Source organism: Equus przewalskii, chromosome 20 (genome assembly GCF_037783145.1).
Source record: "Equus przewalskii isolate Varuska chromosome 20, EquPr2, whole genome shotgun sequence".
Taxonomy (NCBI): Eukaryota; Metazoa; Chordata; class Mammalia; order Perissodactyla; family Equidae; genus Equus; species Equus przewalskii.
The window spans coordinates 43,527,363-43,554,904 of record NC_091850.1 but is presented as its reverse complement, the minus strand read 5'-3'; the positions used below and the strand labels follow the sequence as shown (position 1 = coordinate 43,554,904).

At 43.3% G+C, this 27,542-nt stretch overlaps 1 protein-coding gene across 1 annotated transcript in view; it reads right to left on the bottom strand.

Moving 5' to 3' along the window:
* The window catches only part of MYO10 (myosin X), a 210,793-nt gene that overhangs the window by 149,094 nt on the left and 34,157 nt on the right, over window positions 1–27,542 (bottom strand). The window contains exon 2 of the mRNA XM_008518069.2: window positions 15,357–15,455. Within this exon, the coding sequence (XP_008516291.1) occupies window positions 15,357–15,455 (99 nt within the window). The remainder of the gene's footprint in view (window positions 1–15,356; window positions 15,456–27,542) is intronic.

The window sequence follows — 27,542 nt, the reverse complement described above, 5'->3', positions numbered from 1 at the left end:
CTTGAATCCTCAAGGGTTAGCTACTCAGTTACCCTCAGTGGAAGACTTGAAAATACTATTAATTATTTCAAAATTATTACACGAACCATTTGGAACACCCAAACAGCAGCTAGATTAACCAAGCCACTTGAAACCAAGCCACTCCATTTGGAACTTCTAATACAGTCCACGTGCTGAATTTACAAATGTAACGTTAAGAGTTTTATGAGAGACTGCCAAGGCGGCTATAAGCCTTCATCTAGGAAACCCTTCGGGGGCATTGTTTCTCTCAAAAGTTCATGCGAATAAACAAAACCATCATACGACACACTACAGGATGTATTATAGTAATTTAAACAAGTTCACTAAAATGTATTGACACAGATATTTGAAAACAAATACCAAAGAAAGAACGGTTCAAAATGAGTCGTTTCTCAGAACATTTATTCAAGCAAAGCAAGGAGGAAGAGGGGCGCTTGATTCTACAGGTGGGGCCCCTTGTCCTCGATTCTGATCAGAGCCAGCACTGGGGGAAGTCAGGTGCCCGGGGCGCACAGTTTAGGGATGAGCCAACCCTGCGGGCTGTGCAGGCGGCTTCAGCAGGTGCATGACCGACTGCTTCTTTACATTTTGCACCCTACGCCCACCACTCATCTTACCCTCGTCCTAGCCCCCTTTTTGGTTATGGAATATGGAAGAAAATAGCATCTTATACATAAGGCCAGCTATCCAAAGCTTGGGAGTTCTAACAGCAGTTTCTAAATATGGATTCATCCTCCTTTCTTCTCCAGCTTTGACACCTCACTTAGAAAATGAGGGATGCGCATTTGCCTAGCACGGCAAACGGTATGTTAACAACTGCTCTTCAATATTAAAAACAAGCATTAGGTGTCAAAATTTATACAGCAACTTCTGAAAGGGTATAAGCACAATCGACTCACTTTTTGAAACACTTCCAGGAAGAGACCTCCCCTGGAAATGCGTTGGGATGTTTAACACGTAACACACAAGCTTTTCGTATTTTTGCTGTGCCTGCGAGCGGCTCTCCATTAACCCAGAAAAAAATACCTGAGTACAGACTAAACCATCGACAGGTGTTAGTATTTAAAACTAAGATGGCCAGGCTATGTCTTGTTTCTGACACAACACTGTTCAAGAATGATTCCTTTATGGCTGGAGCAGTCAGAAAAGGTTCTTGGACTGTGCGAGCGACCATCTGTGTTTTCAAAGAACATGCCTTTGGAGGGAAGACTGTGTATCAGATGCTTTTGTTTAGAACGTGGATTAACTCCCCTCCACACATACACACACTGCCTGCCAAGCCCTACAAACTGGTTCTCAGAGGGCGGCTTCCAGACCAGCAGCACTAGCAGCACCTGGGAGCTTGTTAGAAATGCCAATTTTCAGGCCCCACCTGAGATTTGCTGAATCAGAAAGTCTGGGGTGAGGCCCAGGATTCAGAGGTTTAACAAGTCTTCCAGGGGATTCTGACACCTGTTCAATTCCCTAAAAGAAGCAGGAAAACAGGGTTTGCCACTGACGGCCTTTATCCTCTTGGATAAGGCATTACCCCCCGCAGGGAAAACAAAATGATGGGGCTGAACAAGTCACTGATATCCTTGCCAGGAGTTCACAGCACAGACGCCTGCTGGCTGGTTACAAATCCAGATTCCTGGGCCCACCTCCAGGAGAGGCTGTCCCACTGTGCGCGGTGGCACAGAGATCCAAGAACCTCACTAATAGCTCCTCAAGCGATTCCAATGTGTAGCCAGGACTGGAGACCACTGGAAGGCCCCCCGCAGCAGTGAATATCATATCAGAAGTGACTGGGGAGAATGATCCTTTAGATCTGGGTCAAACTTTTTCCAAAAAGGGCCAGATGATACATACTTTAGGCTTGTCAACTTCTCGACGGTGCCCCATAGCTCGGACACAGTCTTAGATAAATCAATGAATGGGCATGGCTGTGTTCCAACACAAGGTCACTAAATGTGCATTTCATATCATTTTCACATGTCATAAAATATTCTTTTGATTTTTTTCCCCAATCTTTTAAAAATATAAAAATCATTCTTAGCTCATGGGGGGGGCCGGGGGCTGTGGTCTGCGGTCTGCCGCTGCTGCTTCAGTTAAACACTGGAACAATTACATAAACTTCATTGAGTTCAGTGATGCTGTGGTCATGAACACGTAACTTCAATACCAAGAACTGCCTTCCAAAAAGCTAGATGTTACTTTTTTTTTTTTTTTTTAGATTTTATTTTTTCCTTTTTCTCCCCAAAGCCCCCCGGTACATAGTTGTGTATTCTTCGTTGTGGGTTCTTCTAGTTGTGGCATGTGGGACGCTGCCTCAGCGTGGTCTGATGAGCAGTGCCATGTCCGCGCCCAGGATTCGAACTAACAAAACACTGGGCCGCCTGCAGCGGAGCGCGCGAACTTAACCACTCAGCCACGGGGCCAGCCCCTAGATGTTACTTTTTTAAAAACTAAGGTTTGATCTGCATACAGTGAAATATACAGCATGATGAATCACACAGAATACAGTGAACATTTCCATTATCTTAGTTCATTGGCATTCCCTTCCCAGTCAACCTTCCTCAGAAGTCACCATTCAGCTTGAATTCTTACCTTTAAAATGGCAGTGCAATCAGTCGGAAATAAAAGCTGGAAGTTCACGCTTTCACTGCAGTTCTAAGTAACAGGCACTCCTTAAGCGGAAGTTACCAGAATAGGGATCCACGGGGCATAAGCCCCCTTCCTCTCCAATGTGGGGCAGCTGCTTGGGATTTACCCCACACTTTCCTCACCCTGCAGCTCATCCAGCCCAGGTGAGATCTCCAAGCCATGAGAGCGAGTGCATCACTGGAGGAATGGAGGGAACGAGCTCCTTCCAGGGGCCCCCACCTTGGCCTGCATCCACCCATGACCTTGCCCTTCCTTCAGACCCCAATCCCCTCCCTCTCTCCTTGAGACAGACATAGGTAAGCTTCTCCTCAGAAACATAAACATCACTTGAGTTGTCTGAACTCGAAGACCACATCGACGGCCTCTGTGCATGGATCTCACGTGAGGGATTTCAGAAAGCTGCTTTACCACCGGAATTTCTCTAAATACAAATGAGAGAAAGGTTTATGGCATCTCACGGCTGGAAGAAGTGCCCAAACACTGGATTCTGTTCCAGACACAGAAAGAAAAGGAGGCAGGCTCGTGCGAGAGGAAGATGGGGAAAATGAAAGAACCAACTCTGTCTGGAGAGTCACACCATCAGCAAGGCCAGCCCTCCCCAGAGCCCCCAGCCTCACAGGGCGGGGAGCAGCCCACTTTGAAGCAAACAGAAAATGAGCAGCAGGGCGAAGAGGAAGATGGAAGACTCTCCAAGTTATCTCAGAGCAAGATACCCACTCAGTCCGTGGTTCTCCATTTCACTGTGAATAAAATCATCTGGGAAGCTTGTTAAAACACTGATCCCAGGACCATACTCACAGAGAAGTGGACTCTGCAGATCTGCAGTGGGACCAAATATATACATATATACATATGCATATATATACACACACATACACACATATATTTTTTTGGTGAGGACAATTGGCCCTGAGCTAACATCTGTGCCAATCTTCCTCTATTTTATAAGCGGGATGCCACCACAGTATGGCTTCATGAGCAGTAGGGAGGTCTGCTGCACCCAGGATCCGAATGTGCGAGCCCCAGGCCGCTGAAGCAGAGCACGCTAACTTAACCAGTACACCACTGGACCGGCTCCAGGAACCTATTATTTTTAACAAGGGTCCCAATGATTGATTATGAAGCAGCCAGCCGGAGAACCATACATGGAGAAACACTGCACGAGTGTTTGGGACATTTAAACCCCAATGTCTCACTCCAACAGAGGATCCCACTTGAGAGGATGAGATGGAGATGGGACGACCGAGAGCAAGTACAACTCCCTTAAGAGAAAGATGGATGGACAGATGGGTGGATGGAAGGAGTCACAGTCACAAAGATAATGTGGGCACAGAAGACATTTCTCAGAGCTATCTAAGAAAAGCTGTCCAGAAAAGGAGCTGTATGGGAAGAAGCAAGGCCTAGAAATCACAGGTAACATGCAGTTTCGAAATCCAGGATGCAAAAGTTGTGCTTTTTCAACCACTTTTAAGGTAACACTTTGATATGAGACTCATTCAGTCTACGAAACAGTTCTGAAGTTGGCTGCTCATGAAAAGGTACCCAGGGGGCCGGCCCGGTGGCACAGCGGTTAAGTTCGCACGTTCCACTTCTCAGTGGCCCAGGGTTCTCTGGTTCGGATCCCAGGTATGGACATGGCACCACTTGGCATGCCATGCTGTAGTAGGCGTCCCACATATAAAGTAGAGGAAGATAGGCACGATGTTAGCTCAGGGCCAGGGTTCCTCAGCAAAAAAGTGGAGGACTGGCAGTAGTGAGCTCAGGGCTAATCTTCCTCAAAAAAAAAAAAAAAAAATAGTAAAAGGTACCCAGGAAGCTTTTTAAAAACATACTGTGGCCTGAGTCCCAACTGAGATTCTGATTTCACTGTTTTGGGGCAGGGCCAAGGCTCTTGGTAAAAGCGTCCCAGTGAAGCATAATGTGCAGCCAGGGCTGAGAACAACTTTGTCAGAAACAGCGGCCTGGAAGCAAGACTGTGAACACAAGACGACGAAACACTAAAATAAAAAAATGTGATCTTTGCTGACCCTTCATTTCCCTAGAGCAATAAAACAAAACGGAGGAAAAAAGCCACCGCAAAGGAGGAAGAAAGTGGGAAGGTGGCAGGTGGACCTGCCAATCTTGAAGAGTAATTTCAAGAGAAAGCACAAATGTCATGACAAGAAAGATGACAAGGACACAATCCCTGGGGCCCACAGAGAGAAAAGAAATGAACACAGCAAAACAGCCAGGATGGGAAGTAACAGGGCCCAAGAAGTTCAATGGTCAACACCGGTTGATGGGTCAACCCCCACCACCTGTCTCACCCCGCCCTACCTCACATCCTCCTTATGTGGTACCGTGATCAAGTGGAAAGATGGTCAACCCTGCATCTAAAGCCCAGCTCCATCACTCATCACTGACCACGTGGGGACTCTTGGACATGTTATTTCACCAAAGCTCAATTTCCATATCATTAAAATATGGTAATCATGCCTTCCTCAAAGGGTAGTTATGAAGATTAAATAGGACAAACAGATGGAATGCACCAGCATCTGGGAGAGAGATGTCACCTGGCAAATATCATCCTCTTCCCTTTACCCATTCTAAATACCAACCCTGATGAGGGGAACTTGGCTTAGAAATGGGTGCTCCCTTTTCCCACAGCTCACCAGGGAGGTGATTATGGGAAAAGTGTGATTCCCCAATCACACCACAATGGCATCCTGGGTTGGAACTCTGAACACAGGTTTAAAGTTGCAATCAGACAATAGAGGGCATTTGCATCATCCCAATTCTTGCATTGAGGGTACCCACATAGATCTTTCTAGATGGACTGGATTCCCCAAATATATCGCTGAGTCTTTGGGAAAACTGGTTCCAAATAACAGGCTTATAAAATGAATTTTTGAAATGGAATGCAACTCAATCACAAACCAACAACTGCCTGAATTTGTTTTAACAAATTGCCTCTGCTTTTCCTACTGAAATTACATCCAGCATTAAATGGTGCCATGTCTGAATCCCATAGATAATTTCTGAATTGTTTTTGTTTCCAAACAAGGTCTTCACATTACATTTTTCACACATGATACTCATAATAAAGGTATGGTATTTAAGCCTTCAAAATTTAAAAAAAAATTGGAGTTTGATTTAATCTGAGCTTAGCATCCGGCATTAGTTAGCTGACTCATGTCAGCTGACTATTTCAAGACTGCACGCTAGTATCCTGCTTACCTTTGAATATGAGCAATTTAATTTGCTAAGCTAGCCACAACATTGAAAGTACCAATGAGGTCAATGGCACAAAACACCAGCCCTTCTCTTCGTGCATGGACACCAGCACTGCAGGACCAAGATTCTTGCTGGTTGCAGAAGCGTGTGGATATGCCACAGGTTTACACAGGTACAAGAGGGCCGAGCTACCCAGAAGCAGAGCCTGGAATCCAGAGGCAACTGAAGATAGACGGGAGGCACAGGCATGTCAGAGGTAGACTTGAGTCCAAACAAACAGACCAAGCCTACGGGTTGGGAAGAAGAGGCTCATTCAACGGATCCAGGGAGGAAAGAAGAAGCCAAAATCAAGAGAGATCCACAAAGGAGAAAGTCAACAAGTTGGCTCAAAAGAGGACAGGAAGCCAAAGAAGGTCCTGATCTTGGGCAAAGGCCATGTGCTCTCTCCTGCAAAAGCATTTAATGTGTGTGCGCGCAGCTACAGCCTCGCTGGGGCCAGTAAATACTGCTAATAGTGATCCACCCACCCACCCAGTGGGCAGGCCAGGCAGGGAGGGGCCCAGCTGTTCAGTCCAAGGAAGCAGAAGATGTGTTCTGAAAGAAAGGGTCAGAAATAAGCTGGATTCCTAATCCACTTGAAGGAGCAGGGAGACAGGCCCCAGAGACCAGGGGCAGGGGTCTCTGAAGGTCTTACCAATGGATTTTTCACAGGTACGGGAAATATGGCAGGTAAGACAGAAATGCACCAAACTCAACATCCACCCACTCCCCCTGGAAAGACGAAAATGCAATTTATGTTTTTGGAGTTTAATAATTCCTTTGAAAAAGCCTCTCTCTAATTATCTTCACTGCTCTTTATTTTACTCTGGTCTACAGTATAAGGATGGTTTATACACTGCCAGGATAAAAATAACATAGTGACACTCCCATCATGACTCTAGTCACATGAGGCTTTTTCTTCTGTCACCTGAGGTCCTTTAAGACTTGTCTTGATTTTTATATTAAAATGTTATAAGTCTCAGCAGAGCACCCAGCCTTCTAATGACTTGTGTGGCTTCGTGCTGATTACGAATGGAGCTTCAATCAGCCTCTCAGAATCTGATTGCCTCCACAGGTCAGGCTCGGCTCCTGGGTGCTAAGGACACAGGAATGACAGTTCTCAGAGAGCTTGGGGAGGACAGACAGAAAAAAAACCACAAGTGACAATGTCCAGGTGGTGGCCCTTCTGGATGGAGAGGTCAAGAAGGCCTCTCTCGGAAGGTCTTCATCAGGGCGTCCATCCCTGAATGAAGGCAGAGAGAGTCAGGCACATCTCTGCAGGAACCAGGTTCCCCCAAAAAGGGAAAAGACAAGCAAGCGCTGAGCCTGCTGGAGCGACAATCTCTTCCCAGGTTACAACACGTGTTCCACTCAGAGCCATGCAGATTTGCAGATACACACATGTATTCCTGATAAACAAGCAGGCGTTTTTTTCTATAGTCCCAGAGTGGAAATTAATGGAAACCTTGGACTTCCCATCTTTGAGCCACAAGATGCCAAACCAAATTCTTGGAAGAGATCTAGAGAGTCAGAATCACATGGCTTTCAGAGCATAAAAATATTTTTCACTCAAAATCAAGTAAGTTGGACAAACTGCATTTTACTTGGTTTTCAAAGCAAGACAGAAAGCCCCAGGGGTGTTCAGTCCCCAGAGTATAGACTTTCGATTCTAAGAAACGCCACAGGCTGGTGTTTAATATCCATCTCAGAGACGGGTATTTCCAGGATGAAACAGTGAAATGTGGGAAAAGTGCAGAGAATTCAAGAGTTTCCCAGCTCAAGGCTGTCTCTTAATACAGCTGCACTATTTTGATTGAAGTAACTTTCAAAAATAACAGATGGATCGATATTGAAGTTTCAACCAAAAAAAAGCCAAATACATCCGATTTTGTAAAATTATCTGCCACCTGTCACCAGCATTTCTCTCTCTCCTCTTCCTTTTTGGATGGCTGCGCAGCGGCCCTCCACTTGGGAGGGGCCCTTCACCCACCCGCAGGGCAGCACCATCCACCCCCAAGTGCACATCACACAGCCAGTGCCAAGTGCTCAGTAGTGATGAGCAGACCTGTCACCATCGGATTCTCCATCCTAGGAATCTGGAGCCAGGTCTAAAGCAATTCTTTCTTGATGTTGTCTATTCCTTAAGGAAGGGTACAAACCAGAATCTCTAACGTGCTTTTGTTTCTAAAAGCAGCACAAGAAAAGATATCCAAGAGGAAAGCAGTTTAAAAATAAATTGCATAGGAGTTAGTTCTTAATCGCTACAGAGTTTCGGTTTGGGGCGATGAAGAAGTTTTGGAGATAGTGGTGATGGTTGCACACATTACTAATATACATTTAAAAATAGTTAAAATGGTCAATTCTATGTAATTTATTTTTACCACAACACACACACACATACACAACAAAAACAGAGGAAAACCCAAGCTCCAGTTCAAAAACATAAATGTATTCATCTATTCATTTTTCTTTCTACTCAAACTTGGACCTTTGCAGCAGAGCAAATCATAGCAAATCTTTTAGACACCCATCAGAAAAACTGAAAACTCCAAAAGAAACACAAATGTCACAGCTGTTAACAAACACACTTATACAACAAGAGAATTCAAGATGGCAGTGGAACTCCAGAAGCCAGGGCTGCGTATTGTCTTAGGGATACGCTTTGCCTCCCAACTCGATTGCAAAATACCACTTTATTAAACTTTACTGTACACCATCAGACAAATTCTATCTTTAAGTCATAAATATATCGATGAGCTAAAACACAAAATTAAAACAGAGGGCCATTAACATGATAATACGCTGAACCACATGAAATTGCTGATATTCAACTCTCTTATCCTACAGAGACGGCAATTTCACGTCGTTCAACCGGACCAGCAGGTTAATTTGGTTGGAAGCAGCAACTGCAATACAAGGGACACCTGAGATCTGAGAGGCGACAGGGGGCCAAAATACAAATCTTGAGTTTTTTCCCTTTTCAGAAAAAATGAGTAAGATTTCCCCAAAATATGTGCATTAATATAAAAATGTTTTCCTTCGCACACAAAAAAGGAGATAGATATGGTTGAGGGGCCAGGCTGGTGGCACAGCCATGAAGTTCACACATTCTGCTTCGGTGGCCTGGGGTTCACCAGTTCAGATCCCGGGTGCAGACCTACACATCGCTTGTCAAGCCATGCTGTATCAGGCGTCCCATATATAAAGTAGAGGAAGATGGGCACAGATGTTAGCTCAGGGCCAGTCTTCCTCAGCAAAAAAAAGAGGAGGATTGGCAGTAGATCTTAGCTCAGGACTAATCTTCCTCAAAAAAAAAAAAAGGAGATAGATAAGAGGATAGAATATACTTATTTTAAAGAACATAAAAGCAAGGGAATTATGTCCAGGCCAGTCGACTAGAAAGAATTGGTCCTGTTGTCCCAGAGTTTGGCTTTTAAAGTTACATATCCTAATGACACTACTTCTGCATCATTAGTATTGATCTCCAAACTCCTTTCTTCCATCTTCCTAAGTTTAGGTGTCTCCCTGCTGGTCTCCCCCTACCCCCACCATTCACAGCCTGAAGACTCTTTCCTGGGCTGTGGGGGCCCTGGGGACCGCAGGTGGTCCCCTCCTGCTGGCCACCCCAACTTAGGGCCCTCGCCAGCTGCTGCTCACTTCCCCTCTGCTGGTATAGAAGGAGTTGGCGGAGGAGACCTGTTTACCCAGGCAGCTGCCTCGGCCAACAGCTGGCTTCGCGTTGAAGCCTGGAATGCAGCTTCCGTGGCTGCTGAAAAGCAGGGGCATTCCTGGGCTCTCAGGGGTCAGCATATGCAGTTGAGATTTTCAACTTGGTTAAAATATCTAGAAGCCACCACTGCCCTTCAGCACTCAGATCCAACTTGTTCTCACCTAAAGCTGAAATCACTGAGTTCCAGTTGTCCAATCCCTGATAATTTGTGGGGTCAGGGTGTTATTTGGAACTCTGAAATGGGAAACGTGCTGGGCTGTCCCACTGTCAATTTTCTAGCATTCAATAGGCTCGGGAGAAATTTCTCCAGGACACAGGAGTAGACACATATGGTGTACAGAGAGGGAGGGCATGGAGAGGTCAAAAGGCTGCCCACATCCACATGACATTCAAGGCACACAAAAAGGCACCAATGGGGGTCAAGCAGAGGGGGGAAAAAAGCAAAAGAAAAGCAGCTGGACAGGGCAGAAAGTGTGTGAAAATGACAAAAACATGCAATGAGAAATCACCGCACTAACCCATGAACAAGTTTCACAAAATTGGGCCCATAGTATTAATTCCAACAAGTCAAAACGAGAAAGTGAGACTGAAAAGGTTAGAGATGGCTTTCAACGGGAGATGTGATTATAAATCATTAGGACTGTGCTTCCCGGGTGGCCTGAGGAAGTCTGCCTGTCTAGGGGCGCAGCGATCACTTGAAAGTACCAGGCAATCTAATGGCCTTTTTGTAGATTAATAATATGAGGAGAAAAACTTTTAAAACCAAGTCTAATTACACTTGTTGCAAATAAAAAAAGGAGAGAATGAGAAGGGCAGTTACTTGCAGACTGGGGTGATAAAATGCCCCACTGGTAAAGTATTTTGGAAGACCCGCATAGAGAGACAACAAAAACAGAAACCCAGCAGAATCATGGCAGAGAGTAATTGTCTTGAGTCTTCATCAGGTTGACCCGCTAAGTTAAATAATTATCTTCTAAAATACAATTAGGTAAATTGCTGTCACTCAGAGCTATTTCAGAGCAATCATCAAATGAGGCTCTTTTCAGAAAAGATAATGGTTTTCTCTCAAAGTGAAAAATCTAATTTAGATCAGATAACTCAATTCTATAACGTCCCTAAAGGGGGCCAATAGGGATGGCCCGAGCACCTCATGAATATTCTAGAAAAGACAAATGCTCCAGGCTGTCTTCCATGTTTCATTTTCACAAGAGTTGGCGTTTTAGACAGATCTAAAATATGCAAACCCTGCAAAACCATGGTGCTTTTAAAAATCTGCTCTTCTAAAACTCTCTCCAAAGCTTGTTGTCCAAGGAGACAAGTAACTTCTAACTTTCAGGGCACGTGCTGACCTGCCCCATGTGCCGCGTTCTCCAGAGGCCACAACTATGCATATTTTTCAACAAAGTGTGTTAGCACATCACTTGCACATTTTTTTCTCCATCTGCAAATACGTCACGGCGAGTATAACATAAGTTATGAGTCAAAGGGGAACATTTTGGTCCTCTGTATTCCTAGAAACAACCTACAGTAGTTTAAATTTTAGTGTGGAATGGAATTTTAAAATAACTTTAAAACTATCTCCCTGGCAAAGAAAGAACAGCTGAGTGAATGCGAGCAATTCTGAGACGGCAGGAAACAAGAAAACGTGCCCTTCAGTGCTCTCACAAAAAAACAATACCCTATTATCTCCTGCCTCGCCAGTGTCCCGGAGGCTCCATTTTAGGATTTCAGTTACACACTGCTCTGCTTGGTTTCTAACACTAAACAGGATTTTTTAAAACTGCTTTTTAATCCACTTGAGGACTATTATGCTACAGTCAGCACAACCCCTGGCCACACTCCAGGTGAAATTGTTGCTGGAAGGGAGGGCAGAGAGAGAGGACAAGGTGAAAGAAAGGAAAAGCTTCAGTGAAAGACCAAAGAAAAATGTTCTAGTTTTATCTAAAGCCCTGCACCTTATCTTATCTTTGCTTCCTCTAAAACAGTAGTACTGGTGGTTTACCAGGGGGGTTGCAAGTACTTCCTGCCCTTGGTTGGAGGTAACCATGACCCTAAGCAGTTTCCAGGGCCGCCTCTAAATCCTCACTCAAAGGTGGTTCAGGAACCTGCAGCATCAGCAGCACCCTGGAGCTTGTGAGAAATGCAGACTCTCAGGCCCCACCCCAACCTGCCAATCAGAATCTGCATCTGAACAAGACCCCACCCCCAGGTGATTAACATCCAGTCAAGTTTCAGATGCACGCACTGCTGGAAACCAAAAGGTAATTTAACTAACAGTTTTGTAAGCTGTTTGTTTTTCTGAGAGCTCACATTTTGGTAACATAAAAATTTCACCTGAATTGCTTTTAAATATATAGAAAAAGACCCATTTGACAGCTTTTACCAGTTACCATTTGACCTCCAACACTGATATCCCTTTTTTTTTTATTGTGGTAAAATATACATACTAACATAAAATTTACCATTTTAACCATTTTTAACTGTGTGGTGAAGTGGCATTAAGTACATTCACATTGTTGTGCTACCATCACCACCATCCATCGTCAGAACTTTTTCATCTTCCAAAACTGAAACTCTGTCCCCATTAAGTAATAACTCTCCGATCTCCCCTTCCCCCAGAAATATATCAAGATCTTAACACCCTTTAATAACACATTAAGTTGGGTTGAAATTAGCCAATTCCTTGCAAAGTAACATAGACGGGCTTGGCCAGAGCAAGGCCATGCTCTGCATCTTTGACCCTGATTCCTTCAAGAATGTATTCCTGCCCAGTTAAAAAGCAGGTATTCCGGTCCTGGGTGCCAGGACCAGTTAATGAACTTCTCCTAATCCTCAGTGACCACGCCCACACGTCTCACAGTGAACTTCTGATGTAGGGAGAGGAAGAAGCAGGTCAGGAGAGAAAGAAACTAGAGTCTCTGGGCCACTGCCAGTTCTTGATCCACGTCTGAAACCACTTCTTGCAATCTCGTCTCCCTTTTCCCATATTTGAAACCCTGCAATTCCTACATGAATTGCCAAGCTAATTATACTTGTTATACTTGGGAATGATAGAGCAGACAATATAAGACCAAGGATTTGATGACTGATTGAAGACGAGAAGTCAAAGTTGAGAGCTGTGTTCATGTTTAAGTACATACTTTTCTGGTTCAGTTCTTTCTAAACCCACAATCCATAAATACTGTCAGGAGCAAACAGAAGTACTGACCTGACCATCCCATTCCACTCCCACATCACTGGGAGCTGCCAATGGACTGGGGCCTGCAATGGCTTCCCAGCACAGATTGCTGACCTCATGTCACAGGAGTGGCGCTAAAAGGCTGCTGGAGCTGTGTTGGCCTCTGCCAAGCAAAGCATAGTTAGACAGGAATAGAAGGCATCTCAGAACCTCAAGGACACTATGTTAAGTGAAATAAGCCAGTCATAAAAAACGACAAGCACTGTATGATTCCACTCACACCTAAAGTAGTCAAAAATCATAGAGACAGAAGGTAGAAAGGTGGTTAGCAAGGGCGGGGAGAGGGGAGATGAGGAGGCAGTGTTTGGTGTGTACAGAGTTCAGTATTGTGAAACGAAAAAGTTCTAGAAATCTGCTGCACAATGTGAACACACTTAGCACTGCTGAACTGTACACTTAAAAATGGTTAAAATGGTAAATTAAATGTTACATGTTTTTGCCACAATGACAAAAAAAAGCATTAAAAATAAAAAAAAGGGGGGCTGGCCCCGTGGCCGAGTGGTTAAGTTTGCGCCCTCCGCTGCAGGCGGCCCTGTGTTTCATTGGTTCGAATCCTGGGCGCGGACATGGCACTGCTCATCAAACCACGCTGAGGCAGCGTCCCACATGCCACAACTAGAGGACCCACAATGAGGAATATATACAACTATGTACTGGGGGACTTGGGGAGAAAAAGGAAAAAATAAAATCTTTAAAAAAAATTAAAAAATTAAAAAAAATAAAAAAGAAAGTATCTGTGGGATTATAAAATAAGTCAACAAAAAAAGAATTCCACTAAAAATCTATTTCATAAGACTTTCAGGAACAGAGTTACATCAAGTCAGGTACACTGTGTAAATGCTGTTTTCCTTTTTTATTTCATTTTGAGAAGTATGTACAGGGCATGAAAGGAAATGAATTCACATCTGCAGAAAGTGAGAAGGGAAGACGAGCACAGCAATGGTGAGACAGAAAAACACTGACCAACTTTGCATACAGGAACCTGGACATTTGGGCAGTGGCTGACCCTAAAGTTCAGCAAAAGCCACTGAGTCAGTCCTTAGTTCATAAACCATCCTACAATACCTGCGAACCTGACAGAAAGAAACCAGACTGGCATTGTGTAGCATCCACACTGGTGATGACTATTAGACTGTCATCTCTTTGGCCCCTCCCTTCCAACACTGCCCCTCAAATCTACATCTACCAACACAGCTACATCTTCACCACCAGATAAATACTCAAGAGCCATTCAAGACTCTCAGATGAAAAAGAACTGAAGAATCGCAAAACAGCCCAGTAACACCACCGCTTATTAATCCAAGAAATGAGAAAGCTACCACCAAGGGGACCATCTCCGCTAAGAGGTCTTGATCACCAAGCAGGCTGTCTGCTTCAAACTGCACAACACTGATCTTGAAGCTTTTTTTTTTTGAGGAAGATTAGCCCTGAGCCAACATCTACTGCCAATCCTTTTTTTTTTTTTTTTTTTTTGCTGAGGAAGACTGGCCCTGAGCTAAGATCCGTGCCCATCTTCCTCTACTTTCTAAGTGGGACGCCTGCCCCAGCATGGCTTGACAAGCAGTGTATAGGTCCACACCCAGGATCGAAACCGGCGAACCCTGAGCCACCAAAGCAGAATGTCCGAACTTAACAGCTGCGCCACCGGGCCAGCCCCACCTTGAAGCTTTTGCTCTCAACACAACTCTCAAACAAAATTCAGAAATGATGACTTCTAAATACCGGGATAGGACGTCCTTTTATTTCTTTATGTCTTAAAATTTTGATCTGCGCCTCTGAGGGCGGGATCCATGGTAACATTAAAATCAGTTTCATTAATAAAATGGAGAAGCCGGGCACCTTTCACAATCGTCTAAATATAATCAACGAGCCAGTTTCTGGGTTCACAGTTGTGTTTTCAGTGATCTGGCTTTTCATTCGTTTCCACTAAGGACCGGGAACCAGGAGAGCTGGAATTCCCACAAACGGCATGAACTTCTCCAGCTGCTTAACCAGGTGGATGCGGAAGCTCGAGTTAGCTGGCTTAGTCAATCTCATCCTTACAGGGATCAGACATGGCTACACCACATTCACACTGGCAGGACAGTATTTCCAACCATCTATGAAAGTTTAAGAATTTTAAGGGAAAGTGGTCATGAAACCAACCAGCAAGTATCAATAGATTTGAACTTGTTCTCAAATTGCTTACTCTTCTGATTCTTGGACAAGATCCCCAAGGAGGAAACCAGCCAACCGTCGTGCTCTTCTCTCCTGTACTGGTGGGAACACTGTTTCATTTGAGAGAATTTCACTGCATCCCCCATACACACAAGGTGTACATTATACATTCCTTTTAGGATTTTGTCTTATCACTTAGAAAAAAACGTTGAAGGCATAGGAGGGGGCAGGGAGAGCGAACACACATGCCCTTATGGAAGGCCACCTAAGGAAGGAGAACACAGACGTCACAGAGCTGCAGGGACCCGTGCTTACCTGGCCATAGTCTGTCCGGAAGACGACGACGCCCTCTGCACAGGAATCTACAGTACTTGGAAAATGCTGGCCGTTTTCTCTCAGCCAGACCCGTGTTCCCTGTAAACAAAACAAACAGGATTTAACGATGCGTTTGGATGCATTTTGTGGCAAAACACTACCCTCAAAATTACTATGACTAGTACATTCCTCAAGAAAAACTTCTGAAAAGCAAGTCTTTCTCAAAGAAGTAATGAATCTTCAGAAAGTATCATCCACAGCCTTTACCATATACAAGTGTGACAGAGAGAGTTCCACTGGACAGAGGAAACAGAGACTAAGAAAATAGTAGCCCCTGAGTTATCAAAATGCAATTCGTTTATATGGATTATCCCATGTCACTCACAAACACCCTTTGAGACAAGCACTATTACCACCCCATTTTACAGATGGAGAGTGGAGGCCTGGAGGTAAAGAAACCTGCTCAGCATCACTTGACTGTAGACAGATGGGGTCCAGAAACCCCAAGTTTAACCAGGTCACTGCCCTGCTTCACCCCAATTTGAGAACTCTTCAGGACCTGTGGGCTCTCATCTTCCCGGGTCCAGGCCCCAGTCACCTGCCCATTTGGAGGGCACTGGAACACTCCACTGACTTCCTCCTTGTACCAAATCCACGTGTTAACGGGACTCTCCAAGAGAGGGACTAAAGTTTTAGTAAATATCAAAACCCAATCCACCAGTATGAATTTTGCTAGGATTCCACCAGATACCTAATGCACTATGTTGGGATTGTAGCCCAAAAAATGCAACTTCCAGAGCCTATTGTTTTAACCTGGGGCATACATTTTTAGCATTGATTTCATTTTTTATTTCGCCATTGGACGAATGAAACAAGCACAATATTTAGCTTTGTTATGCTGAGTTTCCTCTTCCTTTGGTTTCACAACATAAAAACCATTTGTTGGGGCCCAACCAGTGGCATAGTGGTTGGGTTCGCATGCTCCACTTGGCGGCATGGGGTTTGCAGGGTCGGCCACAGACATACACACTGCTCATCAAGCCATGCTATGGCGGCACCCATATACAAAGTAAAGGAAGACTGGCACAGATGTTAGCCCAGGGACGATCTTCCTCAAGCAAAAAGAGGAAGATTGGCAATAGATGTTAGCTCAGGGCCGATCTTGCTCATACATGAAAAAAAGTTTGTTTCCAAGGACACAGGAGAAAAATTTGAAGAAAGCTATTGGGTGTGTTCACTGGTCATTCAGATTATAAAGAATTATCTTTATGATGTATGACATAAAACTCATGTGATGGAATGTAACATGGAGCTTTAGTATCTCAAGTTAGCTCTACTCTGCTCAACAATTTCATTGATCTCAACAAAAATGATACTAACCAATCACATCCTCATGACACAGTGTATTTAATGTGGAAACATACCAAAGTTATCCCTTGAAACAGCACTGAAAACGGAAAACTTTTTCAAGAAATTTCAGCCTCATTTCATTGGTTTGTTTAATTTCTGTTTTAATTTGAAATGTTAAGTGAAAAATTTTAAATATATTGGTTATGGTATGTTCAACTTCTAGATTAAGGGACTACTACTGCTCTCTTTTGTTTTGTTTTGTTTTGTTTTTAAGATTTTATTTTTCCTTTTTCTCCCAAAGCCCCCCAGTACATAGTTGTGGTCCTTCTAGGTCCTTCTAGTCGTGGCATGTGGGATGCCACCTCAGCATGGCTTGATGAGTGGTGCCATGTCCAGGCCCAGGATTCGAACTGGTGAAACCCTGGTCCACCGAAGCAGAGCGTGCGAACTTAACCACTTGGCCATGGGGCCGGCCCCTACTACTGCTCTCTTAACACAGAGAGCTGGCAGGAAATAAATAATATATAGAAGTAAACTCATCACTTTATGCCTTAGAGTGTTTATCAACGCCAAAAATAGTAGCTTCCAGTGATGGAATGTCCATGATGCATCATGGTTGTGTGCTGAGAGCCTCAATGACATTATAGCTAATACCAACCCTCGGTAAGACAGGAATCTCTTCTACCCCCCATCCCAACCCCAGGAGGAAACTGAAGCTCAGAGCATTAATCCTTGCCTAATGTCACACAGCTGGCGATGGAGCCGGGTCTCAAATCTCTCCAATTCCCAATTCCACGCTCTTTCCACACGTCACACTGACTCTGTCTCCTTAAAATAATTCATAAATAAATCAAATGCAATAGATCAGTCAACAATTGAAATATAACAACACAGAGGTCACTTTAAGTGGCCACTTATCACACACAACTATTTGCTCTCTCTCGCCCTTTTTTTTTTTTTAGCTTTTTCTTCCCTAAATCCCCCCAGTACATAGTTGTACATTTTAGTTGTGGGTTGCTCTAGTTGTGGCATGTGGGACGCCGCCTCAACGTGGCCTGACGAATGGTGCCATGTCCGTGCCCAGGATCTGAATCAGAGAAACCCTGGGCCACCGAAGCAGAGGGCGCAAACTTAACCACTCGGCCACGGGGCCAGCCCCATCTCTTGCCCTTCTAGAAGGGAAAATTTAAGAAGATGTAAGAATTCAACTTAAAATTACTCCCTTGGCACCAATGATGATCCTGTTTAAAATACACTAGTGAGGACCTAAAACATTTGCTGCCACCACTGTTCCTTGGGATCCCCACTAAGTCAACCTTGAGTTCAACAAAAGCATTGGGGCCAGCAAGCTAGATGCTGGGGGGAGGGGAGAGGAGGGCACATGCCCACCAGGTTCTACAAGCATTTCCGAGAATATCAAGGCGGCTGGAGCCCAAGGTTGAAATGGCGCCGGCCCCTGTTCCTCCATGACCGGCTCACATATACCCCCTTGCGAGTTCTGTGACTCTCCTAGCATTCCTTATTACAATCCTACATAAGGTCCTACCCAGGGCATGCCCTTTCTCCTTATCGTGGGGATTTTAAATTGTTAACCCCATACTTCTTCAATCATCCCTCCAAAGATGGGCTGAAATCCTCCAAGAACAAGGTGGAAAACAGCATCAAAAATGAGGACGAAGTGTTTCTCTATAAAAACAGCCTGCCTTACTTGAAGAACACACTACACCAACAGAGGGGACTCCCCATTTCTACATAAGTGGGTCACGTGCCTCTGATCTGCACTTGGGGCTGAGACATAGGTCACCCCAAGAAAGAATGGCACAACAGTCTGCCAGTCCTGATTTCTTTTTTGGCCAACAACTGCTCCCAAAAAGACCATTTACTTCAGGCATCCTCTAAGATTGCACTCTCAAATATCATTCCGTACCAAAATCACATTATTTGTACATATATTCGCTCTAGAAAAAGACTTTCTCGTGCCTTAACAAAGTGTTTTCATCCTCTTTTAAATTCACACATCGTGGAGACTACAACATTAGAAAATTCTGGAATACCTACATGCATACACACACCCAAAAAGAAATTTTCAAAGCCATCTCAGGGGAGAGCTTTTACGCATTAGGTAAAACCGTGAAATAATAATCCACAGTGGATCTCCGTCCGCATATCCTGAGTCCAAAGCATTCTGTCTGCAACGACCATCACCTGTATCATTTTTATCAAAAAGGATTTCACGTACACATTTCCCAATGATTAAAACTGTCTATTTATTAAGAATCAAATTAAGATTTTATCATGAAACATTCCTGAATTAATATAAATTGTCCCCAGGGTTAATTTAACATAAACCTCCTGATGCCCAGAAGCTACACAGCATGCTGTTTCTTTTACTTGACTTTCGCTGTGGTTCTTTTTACCTTCTCACTTGAAAGCACTGGAAAGCTCTTTGTTGACACAGTCCTACATGATCAAACACACAGTTCAACTCCCTTAGTCCAAAGGTCTTTTTCAACAGGTGTGAAGAGCTGTTGATAAGCCCAGATTGCAAATCTAGAGGCCACCAGCCAGTTCTCCTAGACATATAGCAGCTGTCTTCCACAAGGAGGAAGGGAAATGCATTCAAAATATTCCCTTTGTACTTTGAAAAGGTTTAAACTGACAATTTTCATAGAATCAGAATTGCAAAATAAAACCGTTGAAAGAATCTATGTAAATTATAACCATTCTTGGTCGGTTCTCTGAGCCCCCAAACTTTCTACTTCCATTCTGTTCAAACAGAACACACATGCCCAGGTCCTGAAAAGGGCCACCCACAGGGATTTGGGAATGAAGTCACAAGCAGACATTTACCAGACCATCCAAGTTTGAGTGGGGAAGAAAAATTTGCCCACCATATGCAAACCATTATACTCTGTCATTGTTAAATAAGGCTGATAATTTAATGTATAATGCAGGCAGATGGAGAAAGCTCATAATTTGAGTAAAAAATGCCTTTAATAGCAGGTGGAACAAGTTTGATCATAACACACACATTTTACGAAAACTTGGGCAAGTTTTCATCTTTATCTCTGAGACAGGTATGCGTTAAATTTAACAGCTAAAAACTTTTCTGCACATAATCACCAGTAACCTTTTTACAATTCAAAGCACTTGCACATAAATTCCCATCTCTTTTGATCTTCAGAGCAATGCTGTAAGATAGGGAGGCAAGTAATACCATTCCTTCTTCAAAAGTGAGGTTCAGAGGGCTTCCATTCTCCACTGCCAACAAATGATTTCCTGGCTATAATAAAAACGACGGCGTATACCAAGCGTGGGTGAGGATGTGGAGAATCTGATGGGAACCTGAAATGGTTCATCCACTTTGGAAAAGAGTTTGGCAGTTTCTTAAAAACCAAAACATAATCCTACCATACGTCCCAAAAATTCAACTCCTAGATAGCTACTCACTCAAAAGAAATTTTTTTTACAAGTCTTATATGAAAGTATTCATAGCAGCATTATTCATAATAGCCAAATACTAGAAACCATTCAAATGTCCATCAACTGGCATAGGACAAACAAAATGTGATAAATCCATACAACGGAACCTTCAGTAGCAAAAAACCAAATCCCTGACAGACTTACCAATAAGGACGAATCTCAAAAGCATTATGCTACGGAAAAGAAGCCGCACAAAAGAGTCCATATTGCAGGGTTCCATTTATATGAAATTTCTGGAAAAGGCAAATCCATAGACACAGAAAGTAGACGAACAGCAGCCCCACACTGGGTGGTGGGGAGACTGACTGTGAATGTGGAAAAGGAACTCTGGAGGCTGATGGAACTATTCTAAAACTGTCACCAACTGGTGTCCAGATAACTGCTTTTCCAAATTGGTTTTTTTTCCTTTTGTTATGTTAAGGAGATACAATCACCAACCTGCATAACCCACACCAAGCCTCACCACCAGGGCTACACCAATGAGCTTTGCCTTATTTTCAATGCTAAGATTTCTCCAGGAGGAGCTCAGGCCTTATTGTCATCACCTGCAGTGTACCTGGAAGCATGTTTTCCAAAGGAGCCTGCTCAAGCGAATACCCACCCTTCCCTTTTGACTATCCATTCCCCATCCGAAATAAATGTCCCTGCTTCCCTTTGTTTGGGGACGCCATGACTCTGGAGACGATTCCGCATGGTCTCCTATTTGCTGCAAATACACCTTACTTTGTGAGACAACTACTTCTGGTGGAGAGTCTGATTAAACTCCCCAGGAGGGAACCCACTTTGGTTTCGGCAACAAAACAGGAGTGTGCACAACTGCATAAACGTGCTGACATTCATTCAACTGTGGGCCTACAATGGGTGCACTTTATTGAATGTAATTATACTTTGGTAATTTCAACTTTTAAAAAAATTAATTTCTCGATTGCACATGAACATTCTTAGACTTCTTGATGCACACGAACATTCTTAACCATACCATAATGAGAAAAACCCAATCAGGTTTCTATAACTGAGCGATAGAGGTATCAAGAAACATACCAAAAAAACCCCAAAACCCATAATGACTAAGTGTAAGGGCTGTGTTGAAACGCTGAAGATCTGTGTTGAATTCATGAGTCCCTGCTCTCCATTAATGTAGACCAGGGCGGCCAAGAGGCCACACAGGAGACTTGCCCTAGCTAATCTAAAGATAAGGAGCAGTAGGTTGCCTCCTTGTGTCATGGTGCTCAATTATCAGCACCCCTCCCTGGAAGGTCATCCTAAATCCCCAGCCTGTTGCTTGCAGTACCTCCCTGGGCAAGGAATTTCACCTGGCTCCTTCCTGCTACCACGGCAACCGGAAGCAGCCAGTCAAAGCTTAAAATATTTACCTCTGGCCCTTTACTCAAAAAGGTTCCTGATACCTACTTTAAAGAAGATAAAATCACTATCATAGATTTCAACCGACTGCAGCCCTTTTAAAAACTATTCTATTTCTCTTCTGATTTTTAAAAATGATTTTCCTGAACTTCAAAAAACTTAAGTTTAAAAATAAGGTAGGGAAACAACCCTAAAAAGAGATAATGATCATGGACTTTAAATACCATGCTGTGTGGCATGTTCTAATTACAGATTTATGAAAAAGAGAACATTCTTCAGCAAAACACACAACTCGGCCTCAGACCCACAACAGGCCACCACACCTCCTTTTCTCCGGTAACTGCTTACTTGGCCTCCACTAAGTACCATGGTTCAGGATTCTTTAACAACCTACATGACAAAGTCACAATTTGTTCCTGAAATAGCTTTGTTTTTTTTTTTTTTTTTACTTCTTAAAGACAAAGAGGTCAAATAATTTTGTAATGGATAAATTAAAACAGCTATTTAAGTCTGCAGTAAATTCAGTAGCCAAAAGAAAGTTCTCTTTTTGCCTTCAGTGACTCAGTGGAGAAGCAACTTAGCTTAGAAGGGAGCTAGGGTGGAAGGCTGGGGAGTGGGTAGGCGGGGGTCCTTGTTCTTGAGGATACTGAATTCCAGAAACTGGATGTGGCTACTATATATGGTATCAAAGATTTAAATAGAACTTTCTCCTTTTTTTTAAATTGAGATATAATTGACATGTATTAGTTTCAGGTGTACAATATAATGACTGGCTATTTGTATACATTGAGAAATGATCACAACAATAAGTCTAGTTAACATCTGTTACCTTTCATGGTTACAAGCTTTTTTTCTTGTGATGAGAACTTTTAAGATCCACTCTCTCAGCAACTTCCAAATATACAACATGATATGATTAACTACAGCCCCCATGCTGTACACTACATGGCCAGGACTTATTTACCTTATAACTGGAAGTTTGTACCTTTGACCCTCTTCACCCAGCTCTCTAACCCCCCCACCGCCACCTCTGGCAACCAAAACAATCTGTTCTCCGCATCTATAAGTTTTTGGTTTTGTTTTTTTAGATTCCATATATAAGTGAGATCTCTCCTGTTTTACTGTCATTTTTTTGGTGTTGATAGTAGGAATACCTTTTCAACGTAACAGACTTTTTTTTCCTAATCCTCATTACTCAAATCCATCTCAAAGGACACAAGCCTTTTATAACATTCAAAGTTCTAATGCAGGTTTCTCAACCTCAGCACCGCTGACATTTTGGACGAGGTAGTTACTTGTTGGGGATGCGGGGACTGTCCTAGTTGAGAACCTCTGATCTAGAGTAATACAAAGTTCCAGAGCCACAGCCAAATTAAAGGAGTTTTCAAAACCATTCATGGTCGGCAACCTAATTAATTGAAAGCCGACTCTGATGTCTCAATTCTAGGCGTTTCCACGACCTTCCTAAGTAGGATCAGCCCAGATACAGAATACCTGGGGCAGATCTAATTTCAGGTGACATTAAAACTGGGTGCAAACAGAAGGGAGGGAGTGGCCTCTGCAATGTGATTCAAAACACTCGACAAAGATAAGGAAAAAGGTTGCAGACGGTTTGACAATGGTGCCAGAGGACGCCTCCTCGCTGTCCACTGTGCTGTTGTCTTTTGTTTTAAATGCACTTTGATGCTGATTAACTGACTTTTAATGTTTTTCTGCAGATGACTGGAAATGCACAGACAAACCTGTCTACGACGCTCTTTCACTTCAGGAGTATTACAATGCAAGTGCTTGCAAAACGTGTCAGAAAGTTAGGAAACAGTGCAGACCAGTATGGAGAGAGGAACAGTTACACGTACAAAATGAGTTTGAAAAATGCAGTGCAAACACAAGCAGCGGGGACAAGGGAGGGCTGCTGGCTGGGGACAAACCCAGGAGATTCCGACATGAAAGGGGAAGGTGGAACCTAAGACTTCTCCCCCAGGAGAGGTCCACGCCTTAGGAGGGGACATGGAAACAAAGTGAAGCGGCAAGGGCAGCCGACTGTCCGAGCATCCCCACAGCAATGGGTGGTCTCTATGTCCCCTCACCACACAGCATGCAAACCGTGTGGGGCCCACACCGGATGAGTGATCTCCTGACTCATTTCCTCGCCTCGTGACTGCAGGGTTTTAGATCTGAGGCTGGCAATCATTTCTGAACAACTGTATCAGATTCCAAGGAGGAATGCTTTAACTTGGCCCACAGCTGTTTAGGCTCTGAACAGAACATGGGCAGTTTTAGGCTGAGACCTCAGAGGATGCAGAACTCAACTAGGTGCCGAGGCCAGAGTGCCACCCGGCACCAATGGCTTAGAAGGGAAAAGCGATAAAGGGAGAGTCAAGAGAGAGAATGTGAGCACACAGCCTGCAATGCTGGAAATGTGTGGTGTGAGGATCCCAAATTTGTACCATTTTACTGTTAGTTGAGGAACAGCAATGGCATTTGTTTTCTAAATAGGCAACCCCAAGAACTGTCCTATGCCCATGAGAGCTGATGCCACCATTAAATTCCAGAGGAAAATGTGTTGCTGGCAGTCTGCTTCAGAACACACAGAAATAATCCCCTCACCCCAAGGCTATGCCCAAAGTGTTGGGTAACTTCCCAGACTGGCCTAGAGAAGTCTTTAAGGGCATTGCCTTTATAAGAAAGGCACTCCAGCTATTTGTAGCTACAATAATTTGTGGCTTTCAGCTATGTCATCATCACCATCATCAACATCATTTCTTGGGCTTGCCTATAAGGATTATTTACAGCACTATTTCCACAGGAAGACGTGTAGCGTCCCAAACAACTAACACATAAAGGTACCTAAAAAACAGTATAACGTAAACTGAGGCCTGTCTGCATTCGTTACTATAAAGTTCACACAATTTGTCCGACGTGTTTGGACAGTTCCAGTCTCTAGTGCACCCACTCAGAGAAGGACCACAGGACATCCACATCTGTTCCTGGTATCCTGCCCAGAAGGTCACACTCTGTCACCACTACCAGCTATTAGGAAGGGCAGCTTCCAGGTGGAGGATATCATGAAAAGTGTATACATAGGAGGAGGTGGAAAGGGAGGAAAAAAAAGAAAGAAAATGGTAAAAGATATCATCAACAATAAACTAATCTTTGCTTAATGTTCCCTAGGTCAAGATACAAAGGCTCATTGGCACCCCCTACTCCCAATCGAGATCAAAACCAAAACGAGCTAGGCTAAACGGCAAGATACCTAAATTACAAACGTGTGATTCTGTAGGGTTTATTCCATGGTCATGGGGTTCCAACTTACCAGCTGACTGAATCAAGTCCTGATTTTATATTCTGATTTTCCCTACATTCCTCACAATTATTTAAATCAGTTTCTCAGTTACTCTTTTAAACTACAGTGACTAGAAATAATTCCAAAAACAATTTAACACTGAAAGAAACAAGACACCTCCAAGTTGGTGAGCCAATCTCAAACACTGTAGGAAGGTGACCATGCAAGGAACAAAAATCAAATTATAACCAGTCATCACAAAGCCAGCAGGTATGTGTCTAAAAGAAAACAGAAAATGGACCTAAAGAATCAGCCAACGTACTGAAGATTCATTTAGTCATCTATAAGTCACTCCACCCATAAATCCATCCACCCACCCACCAGGCCATCCTTCCACAAGCCCACCCTTTCCACAAATATCATTTGAGCTCGCATTATATACCAGGCACCACAACAGATTCAACAGCATATAAAACGGTTCCTGCTCTAAAGAATTTACAATATATTAGAGGTAAACTATGTCCATTCTCATACTTTGCTCATTTAGTCTCTTTCTTCCGAAGGGAATAATTAGGTAACATAAGGAACAGAACATGAAAAGAGAAGTAGGTAAGCGGGGAAAGTTGATGCAGATTTTATAAAAGGAATAAAACCATTCCAGTTCTAAGAACTCTCACAAACTAGCGGGAAATCCTCTCTAGTGGGACACAAACGAAATAGCTGGTTTTAGGCCTGCATTCCATTCTTCGTTTTAGTGGAAACAGTAGGAGATATGGAACAGAGGGGCAATAAAAGACCATCACAAGATGTTTGCACTCCCTACGGAATGTAATACCAGATGTCCTCTACCTCATATTTCCTAGGGTTTATTGTCTTTTCCTATTCTTGACAAGAATAATTCCCCGCCCCCCCCTAAAAAAAGAACCCCACAAATAAACAAAAACTGATAGGATTATCTTAATGAAATCCTGGCTGTGTTCTGGCTACCATCTGTTTTTAGAAAAAATATACAAACTTCCTCAGAACAGGAGTTTGTCGTTACTTCATAAAAATGAATGACCCCAAAACATAGCAGGAAGTAAATAAACTTGAAATGGCTATTTCTCATTCCTGGTGCATCCATACTAATTAATTCCTTTGTAGAATTTTTATTAAATTTCAAAAATAGTTGATGTTTTTCATAAATCCATACTTCCTGAATTTAAAGGGGCTTAAAAAATAACCTAGTCCAATTAAAAAGACAGAATATGTGTTGGTGAGAATGCGGAGAAAGGAGAACCCTCACACACTGCTGGTGAGAATGTAAAACGGTGCAGCTGCTGTGGAAAACAGCCTGGCAGCTCCTCCAAAAGTTAAACAGTTACCATGTGACCCAGGAATTCCAGTCCAGGTATATACTCAAGAAGTGAAAACATATGTCCGTGCAAAAACCTGTACACAAATGTTCACAGTAGCATTATTCACAATAGCCCAAAAGTGGAAAGAACCCTAATGTCCCTCAACTGATGAATAGATTCTTTTTAAATGTGGTTTATTCATATAATGGAATATTATTCAGTGACAAAAAGTATGAAGTACTGATACTCGTTACAACACAGATGAGTCTTGAAAACATTATGCTAAGTGGAAGAAGCCAGTCACAAAGGACCACATATTATATGATTCCATTTATATGAAATGTCCAGAAGACAAATCCATAGAGATAGAAAGCAGCTTGCTGGTTGCCTAGGGCTGGGTGTAGGCCGTGGCTGGGAATAGGGAGTGACTGCTAAGAAGTATGGGGTTTCTTCTTGGAGTGATGAAAACGTTCTAGAACTAGATACTGGTGATGGCTGCACAACTATTAGTATATACCAATACACTAGAACCAGTATTTAGCATCTCTGCTAAAAAGCACTGAATTGTATACTTTAAAAGGGTGAATTTTATGATATGTGAATTATATCACAAATTTTAAAAAAAAGGAGACAAGGCCCAGCTGAGTGGTTAAAGTTCTGCACGCTCTGCTTCAGCAGCCCAGGTTCACAGGTTCGGATCCCAGGCGCAGACCTACTCCACTCATCAGTCATGCTGTGGCAGTTTCCCACATACCAAATAGAGGAAGACTGGCACAGATGTTAGCTCAGGGCTAATCTTCCTCAAGCAAAAAAAGAAGAAGATTGGCAACGGATATTAGCTCAGCATGAATCTTCCTCAGCGGGAAAAAAAAAAAAAAGGAGCGGGAGAGAGAGCCAAACAACCACACAGAACAACAGGCAGACTCATATCTGACTTCATTCCCTCCCCGGATCCAGTTATCCTAAAGGTCAACCTCCTTCCTGCCCACCCTCCTTACACAGGCCAAGAAAGGCTTCCTTCCACTTTACACGGGTTTTTGCTGAGCTTCCATTATTTACAAGCAAAGGAATATCAGCTATTATTTTTCTAACACAGGAATGTCATGACTTTGAGAAGACATCTAGAAAGCAATTGACTCATCAAGAGACCTATGTAAATGGCAACCACCAGTTTTTATTCGCTTTCCCTAGAACATCTAAACAAAAGTTATTTCAAGGCTTTGACTATTTGACGGATGTTACACTAGGATTTATGTCATTTGTATCACAGGAGACAGAAGTGGGTGTTACTTGCCATTGAATTCCCAGCACCTAGGACAGGGCTGGACAGACGAGATGAGGCTTCAGTATGAATTAATTTACTCTCAATTC